General features: G+C 41.9%; 1 protein-coding gene across 1 annotated transcript; it reads right to left on the bottom strand.

The window, feature by feature from the left end:
* Window positions 1-1,055: 1,055 nt before the first annotated feature.
* On the bottom strand, window positions 1,056-15,555 carry DGKE (diacylglycerol kinase epsilon). The gene is made up of 11 exons (XM_065034922.1): window positions 14,568-15,555; window positions 12,792-12,951; window positions 12,252-12,371; window positions 11,189-11,332; window positions 10,211-10,368; window positions 9,867-9,918; window positions 9,610-9,723; window positions 9,189-9,260; window positions 8,547-8,674; window positions 8,059-8,170; window positions 1,056-7,758 (listed from the first exon to the last, which is right to left on the bottom strand). The coding sequence occupies exons 1-11, from the start codon at window positions 15,023-15,025 to the stop codon at window positions 7,567-7,569; spliced, it is 1,710 nt and encodes a 569-aa protein (XP_064890994.1). The 5' UTR covers window positions 15,026-15,555; the 3' UTR covers window positions 1,056-7,566.
* Window positions 15,556-15,705: the final 150 nt, after the last annotated feature.

Genomic DNA, 15,705 nt, shown 5'->3' with positions numbered 1-15,705 from the left:
CTCCAACAGTTCTGAAAACATTTAAAATGCATTAAACCTAGACCTCATATGAACGTTAGTGCCAGTGATCCTCAAAACTCTGTGAAACTCTTACCCATCTAAGAAAACACCTGCTGAATATCTACACTCTGACCGCATCTTGAATGGAGAACACACAATCTTTAAGAGGTTTGATTGCGGCATAATATAGGCGCTAAGAATCCAGAGCCCGTTCTCTCTCTTGTACAAATGAAATGGGGGAACAGAGGAGAGGACTTGGGGAGGGAACCGATACTACCATAAAGTGGCCCCACAGGAGGATTCATTCATTTCCAGAAGCTGCAACAAACCCACATGCTGCCATCAGGAAGCACCGAGCCGCTCGACCTCTGCACGTCTTCAGCAGCGTTTCCCTTTTCTGCAGAAAGCCCCGTGTGCATTTTTCCTGACCCGTGTTAGCAGCTCTCTACGCTCCAGTTGATATTAACGCCACACAACACCAAAGCATCTCCCAGTAACACTCTTATTCAGAAATTGCTCTTTACAGATAAGAAATTTGTAGGCCTATTTCCACCCTTGGGCTAAATAAGAGTGTGCATCACAACCTGTTTTAAGATTCCCAATCACTGACAACATCAGTGAGAAGGAACAATCTAGACGTTTCATATTACTAGCGAAGCCTGGAGTTTTAAAACCATTATAAACACATCTATTATAGCACCATACATACAAACTCAGCTTTTCCCCAGGGGTGAATACCTTGAGGAGAATGAACCAGTAAGTGGATAAGCAGCTGCCAGGATATATTTGAAGGCTGACAAACAGTATTAGTTTTACATCAATGACACGGCCGTGTTGCCCAGAAATACTTAATGCATCTGAGGTTTTAAATGCTTGGACTTTGCAGCAGGGCTCTGAGGCAGCAGCACGGCTGCAGCGTCCAACACAACCGGTCTCAAAATGACCAAGTTCATCCCATGCAGAACCCTCGAAGCCAGGCAGTTACAGCCACCAACAGGTTGTTACACAGTTGAAACTCACATTCGCTTTTATGCAGACTGAGGAACAGCAAAATATGAGTTTAAATACTTTAATCCACACACTTTAATCTACAGAGAAATACAGTACAAATAACAAGACACCAAGAAGATGCGATAGGAAATGCAGTAACAGAGTCAGTGCTGTGAAAAATTCGTATTTACAAACTTATTTGAAGAGTATGGAGCAGGTGTTTCTCTAAGGGGCCTTCTGGGAGCTTAAGTCACAAGAAACAGGCCAAGACAACTGAAAAGCTGCTTTAGTTTCCACTGAGTTACTGTGGAGCACAACCACAGAACTGGGGGCCTTCCGCAGCTTCACGCAAGTTGCAGCTTCTTACAGACAGAACCTGGCCCAAGTACTCCAACAGTACAACACACATCGCCCACGTGTAATCAATCACTTGAGGAAACACCACAATTACCGGGGCCTGTGGTACTATCACCCACTTCAGGAACCCTGGATCAAGCCAACGAGGGTGCAAACACAGCGTGTTCCACGGTCACGCTGCCAGTGCCTGCACGGCAAAGAGAGGACACACTGCAGCTTGTGTGACGGAGTCTTACAGTGATAGCTCCTCACCCTCCCATCGCAGCCTGCCGCCTTTACAAAAACAAACGAGAAACGGTTTGGGATTTGAAAGCATCACTTCATGCCAAGAAAAAATTAACAAATTTTGACTTTAAACATTTATATTGCAGGTTCAATATTATGTTGGTTGTTTTACTTCTTTGCAAGTAAGATCTCACGCACTTCACAGCCGCGAGCACCGAGGTTTGCTCTGAGCTTTTGCTTTCTGAGAGAGGCAGGAATGGCACAGGCGGCTTTTGCTCATGTTTGGGCACTAAATGACACATCTCAGACTGCACCATATGGAAACTGTTGTGTCCAGAGCAGACTGACCAATCCTTCCTGCCTCTTCTGTGGGAAAACTAAGAGAAGAGCTGAAACCCAAATGTTACCTTTTTTGGTTGAAAAAAAACCCACAAAACCAAAACCTAAGATGTTATAAATTCTACCTTTTGATCTATTACTTGCATTCTAAGCTCTTTTTTCCCCCCTATTTAGTGCAACTTCAGAATATATGCACAAGCACATTCAATACAAATGCCAACTCACAGCTTCACAGTATTTCCAAGCTATAGAACAACTTTTTTTTAACTGTTAACATGCTGGTATTTTTTTGTAAGTAGTTATCACTAACTTAAAGTTACAGCTCTTAAAAGTAACGTTCTTACAGTATTCTGATCACCAATTACTAAATAGAAATAACTACTATACATATTGAAGTTAAAGCTACAAAAATAAAAATTCATTCTGTTTACCTATAAAAATCCTGAAAGAGAAGATGTCTGGAGGTACTCAAGGGATTCCAACAGTTGGGAGCAGACAAAATGGCTTTTGAGGGATGTAAACTTTGAAGATACAAAATTCAACACATTCACAACCGAAGTTCCCACTTAAAAATAAACCACTCTTACGCTGAGCTCTACGAACAAGTTGCAAATGAAACAATGCAAAAAATTAATTACATACATCAAGAGGGGTATGAACCACAGCGAGCAGGGTAGTATTAACAAGAAACAAAGTAAAATTTTGAATACATTCGTGCTTTTGAACAGCAAAGGGCTGATGCTCAGCTACCCTAAGCCTGCGTAACATCACTGGGCTGAGTCCAACACCTCCCAGGGCAACCAGCACGCTCAGTGACAATGACATGTTGGTAATTTCAGAACTGTGGCCTAAGCGACGTTGAAACGCAGAACATGTAAATCCTCTCAACGCACCTATTTGCTAAACAAACAAGGGGTCTCTTATCTCATTCCTGTGTTCAGGAAGCATCTATAATTTAACAACAAAAAGTCAGAGCATTTTAAAATCAGTGGTTCACATTCAACAGGATCAGTTACACTACTACTATTTTTCAATCTGCAGATATTCTAGTTTACCCTTAACTGAAGTGCTGAATCTTTTTTCTTTTCCAAAGGAAGAAAACTGCCAGTAGTCAGTATGAAACACAGAACAAAAAGGATTTTCAGTTAGAACACATGCAAAGATTCCCAAGTATTCTCCTCTTACCCAAAGATTAACTTGGCTACAGTGGTGCTCTACCAAATAGCATTTGTTGCCAAGGAAAAACAAGCAAGCATTATAACACTGACATTGCCATGCTGTTCACAGCTAAGTAACATCCACTGGAAAAGCTGCGAGCTTCAGTGCATCGTAACGCAGAACCACAAGAACCGGCCAAACCGAAACCAGACCCTGTAACGACCAGTTCTCAGAACTGGGGGCAATGGGGAGCTGCAAAGAGCAAAAACAGGTCAGGGGGACTGGGAACATTCTACCTTTGGAGCCCCTTCTAACATCTTGAGGTGTGGTGATGGCGACTGAAAAAGCCAAACCGGTGGGTCACCAGGCTAAGAATAAGCTGTGTGAAGCCACTGCAACTGTCCTGTCTGACCAGCTGCCTGGCATGAAGGATAAAGCGCACAGAAGAGAAACTCATCTTCTTGATTTCAGCAGAGCTTTTGATACTGTCCCAACAGTAAATGACAGTAAGCCAGCATAAAATAAGTAATTAAATGACTGAGGGAAAGAAGTACTTACTGAGTAGCTGTAAATACTTGCAAGATAAAATATACAGGGGAACAAATTCTCAATCTGAATCAGCACAAGTTATACAGAGAGACTTTTAACTTACTCTTGCTGTAAGCACTGCCTCAGTAAGGTGATTCGCTTTGAGCACATTCGAACGTGGCAGCGCTTCGGTTTGCAACCAGGACAAACTGTTTTCCAAGAGCAAGTTCTTAAAGCTTCTAACTAAAGTGAATGGTGTTTCAAGTTACTGAGTGCCTGAGAAAAGCAAGACCTGGAAAAACAACCCTAAATGAAGGGGCAACATTGAAAGTGAATATATATTAAAAAAGTATCAAATGCATAAATTCTGCTATGAAGTCTTTACATTATGAACACAAAATGCAATTCATAACAACGCTGAGAAAAATGTTAAAATCTGAGCATAATTCCAAATGATTTTGAAGCAGAAATATCGCCATTGCAGTAGAAAGAAAATACAAAACTATGTTAATAACTGTAATCCACCCAAAGTGCTATAAAAAGGGTGTTCCAAGTACTACCCTAATCTGCTTTAAACACCAGGAACAATACATGTACTTAGAAAAAAAACAAGCGAATGCCATTCACCTCAGCTGGTTTTGAAAACAAAGAATAAAAGTTTGGATTTCAGACACCTTGTTAAAAAGTCCAAACATGGAGAAAGAGCCAAAATACAGGTGGCATTTGAAACACTTCAACCCCGCTATGAATTGCTGAAGTGAAAACAAAGTAAAGCTAAGCCTACAACATGAAGTTCTGCGCACATGAGAACATCCACACACATCTTCCCAAGGAGTGAACAAGCGAGGCTGGAGCAGGCAGGCAGCTGCAGACACCCTTCGGGTTTTCGTATTGCAAGTCACACAACTGAGAACCTACAGTCAAGAGTCACTGGGATCTGGCCCAGCTTCAGTTAGGCTGGTATATGCAGCACTAAAACTTAAACTTTGTGAATTCACTTTTGAGTGCTTGACAATTGATGTCATTATTGACCCTGTATGTTTGACACAAAGGTGCACTGTATGCAGACTGCCAAAGGAAACTATTTGTGATTTGACTTTTCGAAACATTGCTTTCACAATTCTTGTCATGCTAATCATTAACAAGGTAAGGGAGAACTCTGTGCTGCAGAGTACCCTCTTCTAAACAGAGAATGCGCTGCAGTATTTTCAGGTTTCCAATCTATTTTCAGAAGAGCTACAGAGTAGCTACTTATATTGGTACTTTATGAACCTACAACATTAAAAAAGCACTTAACAGTTTTACAGTCACACCACACGTGACAACATCGGGCAGCTGCAGCTATATTACAAACTAGGAAAGTTCACTTACGTTAGCATTAGAATCTGGGAGCCTGTTGCTGACATCTACTGTCTGCCGTTGGACTAAAACCAGTGCCATAAGTAAATAAAAAATAGGCTTTAATCCAATTTGCAACATACTGGAAAGGAGGATACTTTGAAATCAAAGGACAGCATGTGGGAAACAGCAAGACTTCCCAACAAATTCTAGTGCTAACGCTTCATGTTTAAAAACAACCTTTTATTTTTGTCATGTGTATGACAGCTCCATGTAGTTACCACAGAAGGATGAGCCCACGTCTGACTGGGAGCTGGAACACTTCAACTTCCGAGAATATTCTCCATACCATAAATACAATTTCCCAAGGGGCTGCCGCTGCGTTTGTGAAACAGCACGGTTTTTAAGCTACAAAACAATTGGAATGATGATCTGATCAACTCTGGGTAACTCTTTGAACTGTATCATGACTAGTTTAGATCAAGTAGCCAGCGCTATCATTTATCCTCAGTCAATACTGCTGTTCATAGCACATACCCTGCTTTTCCAGACTTGTCACTTGTTTGTAAACAACAGTCACCTTAAGAACCACAGCACAGAACTCAATTATTTTTAGGATGCTGATGGTTACAAGTTACTAAAAATAATTAATAACCAGTAAGATTTTTGAAGCTAATACAATTTGAACCTCATAACAACAACAAAGGGTAGTGGATTTATCTAACATAGTATACTTTGGGGTATTTTAAACACTTTTTACATAGATTTAGCTATTAATTTGTCCTCTGTATCTACATAAAATAATTAAGATAAGGTGTAGAAGACTAATGAACATGGAATTTACAAATGGCTTCCCCTTTACAGTTCTTTACACTCTCATCACATTTTCAGGCAGCTATAAATTCACCGATAATCAGTAGTATTTAAGACCTAGTACATACACTTTCTACAACAAATACTGTCAAGTTAAAAATGCTCTCCAAAGAGGATTACAATTGAGGGTTTTAAAAATACTCACTTTGCCAAGGTTTGGATAGATTATTTTAAATTATAGTTCATTCACCATTAATGCAAATGTCATTTTATAGATGGTTGAAAAACCGTTCCATTTTACAAAACCTAGAAACACAGCCTATTTACCCCCATGATATCGCCTTCGGTTAGCACAAAAAGAAGGAAAGATTGGGGGAGGTCTGACAAAAGCAGCCACATTCAAAGTTCAAAGGCCCTCAGTTTATCCTATGATCTTGGCTTACACATGATACGTTCAGCATAAATTCTCTTCCTAATTGAAAGATCACCTTCAGTAACTCAGCTGGACTTAACTGAATTTCTTACATATTTTAAACCTCGACTCGCACCTCTCACCTGCTGCAGGCCTAATATACCTACCACAGAAAAGAAAAAGCAGATTTTTACTCCTGTTAACCATGGAGATGTTATCACCTGAGCGGCTTTTAACCTGAGAAGCTTCAGAGTTGCAAAACTGACAGTTTCGTGTCCTGCTGCATGTGTTCTTAACCTTTACTATCAGAATAAACCACCAGCCTTTTTCTCATCCTATATTCACAGAGGAAATGAAGTTTCAGGCCCAAGGTATCTTTGACCCTGTAAGAGCCAGTCAGAAAACAAATGCGTTTCTTCTCTATCGAGTTATATGCATGAACACCAGAATTTGCTAACCTCTGCAAAATTGGGTCTCAACCTCCACAATTAAACAGTTAACAGACTGACTTGCTATTGATCGTTTTCAGGTGACTATGAAGCAAGATCTTTAACAAGCCACATTTGCCAATTATCATTATTTTTTCAAAACCCCTCCTGCAAACAGCTAAATCAGACAGCTCCTTTGTCTATGTTTTCCTCCAAAAAGCCTCCTCAAGAACTAAGATGCTGTTATTTACAAAAACTAGAATTAGCCTCTCACTGGACTGAAGCAGAGTCAGTCACAGGACCATTCAGTGCACGTCACAGTACAATTATTTTGAAGTTGTATCTTGGGTACTTGGAACCTTAGGAGTATTCTATAACTTACAAAGCCACTGAAAAATGTCATTTGCTGACAGAACATTTCCAGAAACATTTGATCCCTTTCTTTCTTGCTAACCACCTTCCCAAGAGCTCCCAGATGCTCTGCTCTCCCAGTCAAGCCTGTTAGATAATGCACTGCATGAGCAGGTGCACTGAAAATGATTTGCCCTGCTCCCAAGAGCCAGCAGCAGGCCGCTGTCAGAAAATCAGCCCACATCCTACTTGGTCTGGTTTCCTGGTCTGGGGAAGAAGGCAAGTGGAAGGAGGTCAAACTCCCAGCTATTCTCCTTTCCAAGGTATCAAGCATTTTTCACACTGCACTGTGTATGTGCAGAAGATGTGATTCCACAGCAAGGAAGGGATGCAGTATCTGCCTCCCCCAGCTAGAAGGGCTGGGCATCGCCACCAATCTGAAAGGCAAAACAGTTGTGGTAATTCAGCTGTGAAAGTTTTCATGAACGTGAAAGCATGGCTTTTTCCTCAGCTCCAGTTCATTCACAGGTATGAACCTCATGGCATGAACATTAATCTAGATTAGGCGTCCTCAGTGTTTTCAATGAGCTGAAGGTCACCGCTGTATGATGTGAAATTCCACCAAATCTATACATCTTCATCCGTCTGTTCTCTCAAATGGTCTTGCTCAGACATGCTGGAAGCTTCGTCATCTGTTTGTTCACCCGAGTGATACAACATCAGTGCGTGTGTCTTATGAGTGATGGTAACGGTGCAGGGCCCCTGAGCCCACGGCTCTCCATCCACCTGCATCGGCATCTTGGAACTCTTCAAGATCAGCTGGTATTAAATAGAAGAACACACAATCATGGCAATTCAAAGCAGCTCTGAAGATACTTTTTACAACTACAATACACTGATGCTGCACATTTTCATCCTGGCCAGGGAGAAACTTAGTAAAGAATTATTTGCACTCATAGGCCACCAACCACAGCAACAGGACTGTGAATTATGACATAATTTTTATGAAGCAGGATAAACATCTAAGCTCAACTGCAAGCTGCAACTTCAGATCACACAGTTGAGTGCTTGAGATTCTATACTGCGTATTAAAAAACCAGGTTCATAACCACCACTTACCCTGACTGTGTGTGCCTGCCCCAGGCGAACAGGATTTGCCAGTTTCACCTGAATCTGTGCGCAGTGGAAAGAACCGTGAACACCAACAACCTCCAGAAGCCCATCATCATGTCTACATATTGAGAAAGGAGACTCTCTTAGTTATGCTCATGAGCTCTAGAATACCTGTCCAAATATTACAGTCCTTTTATGGCTATTTCTAAAGAGAAGGCAAACATTATACTACAACTATGTTTGAACTATCTACTTGTGCTAGACAACAAACAGCAAAAGAAGCCACACAAAAATGCACATGCAGAGCAATACACTGGCTGGTAACACCCCAGCTGCCTTCTGGACATGACGGATATATGACGAGGAAAATGTGAGCCTACGTCACAAGGAATCCTGTGGCTTTCAGACAGGGCTGGCTACATAAGCAGAGCCTGCTGGATGGAATTGCTTACACTACAAGAACCGTTACAGAAAGAAAAATATGCACTGTTTACCTTGCCAAGGGATAAGGTTCATCACCCATTCCTTCCCAGAGCCTACAGCCACCTCCCCAGTATCCAATATTCAGGACAATGATGCCTTCCAAACTGGGCAACTCGATTCTCTCGCCATCCAACTCTAGCTTTAAAAGACAAACAGAAGTTAATTACTGTGGATCAAATTCAGTACTTCCACATAAGCTAGTTCTCTTTATGCATTTAATAGGCTTCCACTTGAAGAAAAACTGGCACTGTACAAACAGAACATTTTCTTTTTATATCTTAAAAAAATGACTTCTGATTTCACAAGATACCCTCAGCTGCACCAAATTTCTCTTAACAGAGAAAAGTAAAAGGAACTCTCATTTACATGAGTTGCTGGTGCTAAGGCAAATCTTGTCTGAATATCAGGACTCGAACTTATACAACTGAGTCAAGGACAGAAAAAAAATAGGGATATTCAGTAAGCTCAAAGACATGAATTTCATGGAGTAAGTTCAGCTAGCAAAAGAAACGTCAAAAATACTCAAAATCCAGAGTCATCCTTACACAAATATCACATAAATGGAAACTGCAAAGCTTTTCCCCTTTTCTTTCACAAGGTAAATTTTTACAGTCCACTGATTGTCCAGACAACAAGCAAGTTAAAAAACTTACCTCAACCTTTTTGTTAAGATCTTTACATTCTTGTACTAGGCAGTCTTTGGTTCCATAAAAAAAATAAACAGCCTATTAAAAGCAAAAAAAAACAGTGAGAAAAACACTGTTAAAGACAATACATATGAAGACTATTTGTAATATTCATGCACAGCTATGGTTCTGCTAACTTCATTGAAAATTCATATGCAACATATTCGCACGTCCTTTAACCAAGCTTTCTTCAGGTGATAGGCTACAATTTGCATAAGAAACTCGCTTTCCCCTTTAAAAAGAAATAGGCAATGGCCTTAATCCATTAAGTTTCAAAGCAAATGAGACATTCTAAACAAAAATTGAACAAACAGCATATTATGTAAGCAAACAAGCAGAGCCTCAAGTCAACCACTGTAACGAGGAAACATCACTTCACGAAACACACCTTATTAATAATTCTGCTGGAAAACAGAGAGGGAGTCTTCTCACGATGAGAATGAAAATTTAAAGCCATGAGAGCATCAGGTCCTATAGAAAAGTAGTTGTTCATTGTGAACACCTGTAAGACAGAACTGCTAGTTATGGTTGTACTAAATATCATTAGGATTTAAAGGTCACAGTGTTTAATGGGAAGTAGATAAGCAGAAAAGTATAAATATACAGATATTCCATAGAATCCATATTTATACTTGCAAACCATACCTTTGGTTTCCTTAGGTTGTAGTATCCTTTGTTTGTTACTTGTACCTTCCACCTGAAAAACAACAGCCCTTACTTAGTCTCATGACAGACTGTTCTCACTTACTATCAAAGCTGTAGTTGGGAATCTCACATCTATACTGGGATCAAGACAAAAGATTCAAGTTAAGTTATGAAAGAGTTAAGCCTTGTAAAACGACTAAATAAAGACTAATGTTGGACCTCAGTTCTTTTGCAGTTCTCTCCAGCAATACTTGTGTTTCTTTACAGACACTGCTGCAACTAGTTATCAGTAGAGCTACAGTAGCACTTGGTTCTATAGGATTTCTCTTCTCACTGTTTCTTACCTGTCTAGTTTGATTCCATCTGCCTCCATGACATTTCGTAAGATTTGTTCAACAGGGACTTCTCCAGCGTAACCGGCACCCCAGCCCAGTGTATTAGACAGGTCGTTACCTGTTCCCAGAGGTAAAATTGCAACTTGTGGAATATAACGTTCTTGCCCCTAGGATACACAAACACTGCATATTAGCTCCTTCTGTAGAGCTCGTTTTCCCCATTTTATCTCCAAACATTCAAGTTAGATAAATATCATTAATCTTCATAGCAGCTTGTTACATAGAGCAGAATGATAAAGCTGGCAACAGCATTTATTTAACTCCAACGACTCGATCTGAATACTTGGAAACAAAGAAGAACCCAGATTTTATAAACTATATTGGCTCTGGGGGACAATATATGAAGTGTCCAAGACCAAGTAACCATATACTCATATTCATCAACCTTTATGGTTACTTTGCTGCATTTCTACTTTATCAGCACACAAAAATCTTCGGAGGAGCTCAGTTGGACTATGCATGAAGCTGTTACAATGGCTTTCAATTACAACATTTCATATATTAACAAGAAAGATACAGCAAAAATAAAAACATTGAAATATAGAGAGTAACTTTCTTCCTTTTATCACTAGAGAAAAAGTTTATTAGGTAAAGCGCTAAAGCCTTAATTCTTGTTTTCTCAGGAGTTCTTAGTAGTACCCTGTAAATTGGAATATCTTCCATTTCAAATCAACAATAAGCACACAGCTTCCTTCTCTGCCTACTGTTAACAGGCAAGGCTGCAGACCGATAGCTTCTTTAGAGTATATGACAAGGATCAGAAGCAAATTACTGCACCCCCAACATGAATAAGCAATTCTGCAAATATTTCTCTGTAGGATTACTCAGGAAGATGAAAACAATAAATGCAGGCAAGAGATTAGGTGCAGCACTTCAGCTGCAAAACTCATTTCACCATAAGACATCTCTCAATTTAAACCACAATACCTTTATCTTCATTTCATCGATTGCATCCAGGACCCAGCCGACTGTGCCATCCCCACCGCAGACGAGAACCCTGACGGCGTTGCAAGGCAGCAAGGTACAGAGCTGGAGTGCTTTAGCAGGTGTGATGTTGCTGAGATCAAACACCTAGAAGAAAGGAAGGAAAATAGGCAGCTTCATAAGCTCCCAGAACACAAATTGGGATTTGCCTCACAGAGAAGCAACTTCTTGAAGTTCATTCTAATGCAAAACAAATATTCTCCATTTACAAGGTTCCATTAGCAAATCAGCTGTTCGGACTTTTATGAGCAGGATTTGTTTTCCCAAATTCACAATAGAGCTCTGGCTCCTTCCTTAGGAATGAATGCCATTGATAAACCCAGCTGAGAGGCCTAAGAAAAGTCTGTATCTAGAGGCATTATGATGAATTCGGTAAAGACAAAGGACTTCAGATAAAAGTTATTTTTAAATACTCAGTATACAAGGAGCTTTATTCTTTAAAGCCTCATTGGGATGCATTTAAAACAAACACATCATGATCTCTGTTAGGCTGTGTTCTAAGGCTGAGTTTTGAACTCCAAAGGAAGAGTATTAAGGTGCAGCCAGGAAATCCAAGGAACAGCTGCCTCATGTAAACATCCTGTGCCAGCCCAGTGCATTTTAAGGGGAAAGCGACAGCACAAAGCAGCAACTGTAAACACTGATATTTGCACAAGTAAAGATTTAAACAAAAATAGGGTTCAAATTGAGATGATCTAAAGACTTCATTTTCTAAAACTTGTACACTGTTTCAAGAGCCAGGTACTTATCTTTAACAGAATTACTGCAGGTATTACCATAAATAGAAAACAGGATCAATATTAGAACCATAACAAACCTGAGGGTGGGAGGAGCTTCTGCACCTTTGGTCTTCCTATATAAAGTTATTCTTTCTACAAGAACAAACTGCATGAATTTGTTTCCTTTACTGTTCTTCCACAAGATCCCACTGGTGTTGTGTAAGCAAAGTGGTGCTTATTCTAATTTAAACTTTTATTTTATTATAGTGGCTTTTCAGTGTAAATACCTGAACAGGGTTCAGCAGAATTTTAAATTCTCCCAGTAGAGTTTCACCCATGTTGTTTCCACTACGAGTATTAGCCAGTATGATTATTGGCGTCCAGTGTTTTCTGCAGTAAGGTACTACCTGCAAAAGAGCGACAGTAAGTCACACAAATGCTTCACATTTTAGAATGTTTAGAGCCTTATTTTCAAAACCTGTCCCCTCTAAGCACTGAAGAAGTTACCAGTTAGTCCGAAGTAGTCAAAATAGAAACAACTTCTGACACACCAAGGGTAAAGATTTCCATTCCACAGTGCCGAGGACAACAAACACTACCAGGTTATGAACACAGTAGTAGAAAAAACACAAAACATTCAAGAAAGTGTCTGCTCATGCCTCAACTACCATGTTAGTAAAATGACAAACATCTCTGAAATAACACTGCAAATACTTCACATATATTGAAACATTTACCTGGCAATTATTAACCTGATAATGGTCTGAGGTAAAGCTTTAATCTTTTTTTTTAATATATCATAAGCCCAAGAAGAAGTAGACACTTACGTTTTCATAATTGGTTCTTTTGTCTTTGCGCATCTGGTTGATTGTAGACAAATAGTACGGTGGAATAATTAAGTCTCTGAATTCTCCAAATGTACACTCCTCAGTCTTCAAACAGTCCAGCATGCATTCATCATGTACAGTGCACTGGCACCACACACACCTGGAGAAAAGACCAAAAACCATGAAAAAAATCCTCAAACAGGCACATCTATTTCACTTTTTTTTTTAAGATAGACATTCTGAAAATAACTGATGTTTACATGCGCCATTGTAAGTAATATTTCAAACACACAGAGAAAACGATGCATTCCCTACAGAAAATTACATAACTCAGTCATGTGCCTGCAAGTCTAGAGAAGTATTTGAATTCTATGGTAAAAACCCAACAGTTTTAAACTAATTCTATTCTTAATTCCCAAAACAGGTGCTATAAATATCCTCTTGCATTGCCTGCAATATAAACAGTCACACTGAAAGTTTGTATGAGAAACCGAACTCCTATCCATCCTTTAAAAACACAAACACTAGAGTTCAATTTAATAAAGGGTTACTAATAACATTAGTTAATACATTTCTTAAGACTGATAATGCCCATTTAAGTCTGAAACCTAAAACATCAGACGGTACTGTGCGGGGCTGATGGGATTTTGTTATGCAAAACTGCTCAGCTTTTTGACCTAGTCTAAAAACTGTCCTAGAAAATGGACCAGAACAAGAGGAAATACTGCGCTATCCACTGCCCGCCTCTGCAGGATGTTAATCCTTGCTCGCTACGTCCAAAGCCTTGGTTTAAGCAGCTGTGAAAGCTATTTTTGGAGTCCTTTTGACTAATCCGCACACAACTACTTGATACTTGCCCTGTACTGTGACTTTCTTCTTTGCCTCTCCTTCCTTCTCTCTTTGCCTACAAAATCCTCTCCTTCCCTCCTCTCCCGCACACACACTCTCTCGCTGTTCGGTTTCTGATAGTACACCCATCTACACTGTAATTCTGTTTACTTACCAAGCAATTTGACAGTATCACACAGAAGCAAAGCAAAAGCTGCCAGAAATAGGACATTCTTTTAGAAGGTCGAAGCAGCACTCACACTGCACCCAGGAGTTAAACCACCAGCACTATATTTTAGCATAACATGCACTGTGTGTCATGCTGACGACTTTGCTATCAGCCTTGCTGATGACAGATAAACCCACTCAACAGTTCCTTGAAATGTTTAACTCTCTTACTGCAACCTTTAATGATAATTATGTTACAGTCGCTTTTAAAACTTCACATTGGCTTTTTCAAAGTATCTTTAATAATTAGCTTAAACCAGCTATACGACAGTTGTTTTTTCTAGTTTGGCTGAGCAGATGCCCATTTTGCAGAGACACATGCAGATTCTGGTGCTCTGAATTGCAAGTTTGCCACCCCATTGCTCAGGCTATCCACTGGACAAATGACAAGCGCGTTAGAACCTTTTTAAGGTCACCCCCATAAACTGTCTTGGACATAGAGAACCTTTTGTGGGCAATTATACTGTAGCTAGCATGTTATGCTCAAGTAATGCAAATACAAGAACCAGGTGACATGACATGCAATGCCATACTCTTAATTTGACTCAAATTTCCCACAAGCATCCATTTTAATTTTAGGCTCTTTAAAGCTGTTTTTTAAAAACAATTTGGCTATTGCAGGATCTTCTTTAGCGTAACGTGTTCCAACAACCCTGTAGAACATACAATACTGATCTGGCACTGTACTTTCTCGCACAAAGCCAACTTCCCACGCGGTACCTGTAGTCGCAGAGCTTGGGCTGCGTGCCGCACTGTTGTTTGCACATCATACAGCAGCTGCAGAGCGGGACGTTGCCTCTGATCCAGTGGTGCGGCATCGAGCTGTGGGCTCCACCGTTGCTCCCCATCATGATCTCCTTGCAGTGAAAGAGCTGGTCGGCCTTCTTGAGGCATCCCTCGCTGACACGCAGGCCGCAGCAGTTGCAGAAGGCGCCCTGAAGGATGTGCTGGGCGCACACGCAGCAGTAGGAGGGCTGGCTGAAGAGGTCTGTGTAGTGCCAGTCGTGCTTGCTCTTGCGAAAGATGTCTCGGATCAACACCTGCCGCCGGGACCGCTGGAAGCTGCACCACAAGGTGATGAGCACGGGCAGGATCACAGCGCACAGGGTCCAAAACACCAAACTCCAGTCCGCGACGACTGAGGAGGGGTTGTCGCTTCTGCTCCCCGTCCCTTCCATTCCTCAGCAGCTCGGCCTGGCCGGCCTAACCCCTCAGAGCAGCCGGGCAGACAGCGGGGCGAGCCCCGGAATGGCCCCAAAGCGTAAGGAGCCAACACGCAGCTTCGTGAAACATCTTTTAATCCCTTATTAGTGCTAAGCACCTACTTGCCCCCACATCCACCGACCAGCAGCAGGGCTCCAGGGCTGCCCAGGTGCGAGCGGCTCCTCTGCCGCCTGCCCGGGCCCAGCGCAAGGCCGGCCGGTGCGGGTCTCCAAACGACCGGGCCCTTCTCCCGCCCGCTCCCCCAGGCGGGAGCCGCCACACGGCTGCGGCTGCCCCCAAAGCCCCGCTTCCAGCCAGGCCTCTCTGCGAGGTGGGGCACGGCCAGAGCACCGCGCCAAGGCCCGGCCCCCCTCGGGCCGCCCGCCCTCGCTCCGCACCCGCTTCCCGCTCCCCGGCTCCCGGCGGCTCCTTCCCCGGGGCCGCTGCCGCCTGCGCTGGGCCGAGCGGCGGCCGCCGGGGATGCGCGGGGCGGCGGAAGCGGAAGCGGGGAGGGCGGTTGCCAGGAAACGGGCGGGTTCGCCGCCAGCCTGTCGCGACTCCGCGCTTGTCGCCAGCGACTCCGGAGGCCGCGACATCGCGTGGCGAGGGGACGCGGTGCGGCAGGCTGCTCCGGTGGCTTCGGGCTCAGTTATCA

Source organism: Columba livia, chromosome 18 (genome assembly GCF_036013475.1).
Source record: "Columba livia isolate bColLiv1 breed racing homer chromosome 18, bColLiv1.pat.W.v2, whole genome shotgun sequence".
NCBI lineage: Eukaryota > Metazoa > Chordata > Aves > Columbiformes > Columbidae > Columba > Columba livia.
Note: the sequence above shows the minus strand (reverse complement) of the source record. Positions and strands in the feature narration are given on the sequence as shown.

Bases quoted from the DNA above. Each gene is read 5' to 3' on its own strand.
- DGKE (XM_065034922.1), bottom strand. From the start codon at position 15,025: ATGGAAGGGACGGGGAGCAGAAGCGACAACCCCTCCTCAGTCGTCGCG. The intron at 12,952-14,567 runs GTACCGCGTGGG...TCTTTTCTCCAG, and splicing joins CCCAAGCTCTGCGACTACAG to GTGTGTGTGGTGCCAGTGCA. The intron at 9,261-9,609 runs GTGTGTTTCGTG...TGCTTTTAATAG, and splicing joins CCAGCAGAATTATTAATAAG to GCTGTTTATTTTTTTTATGG.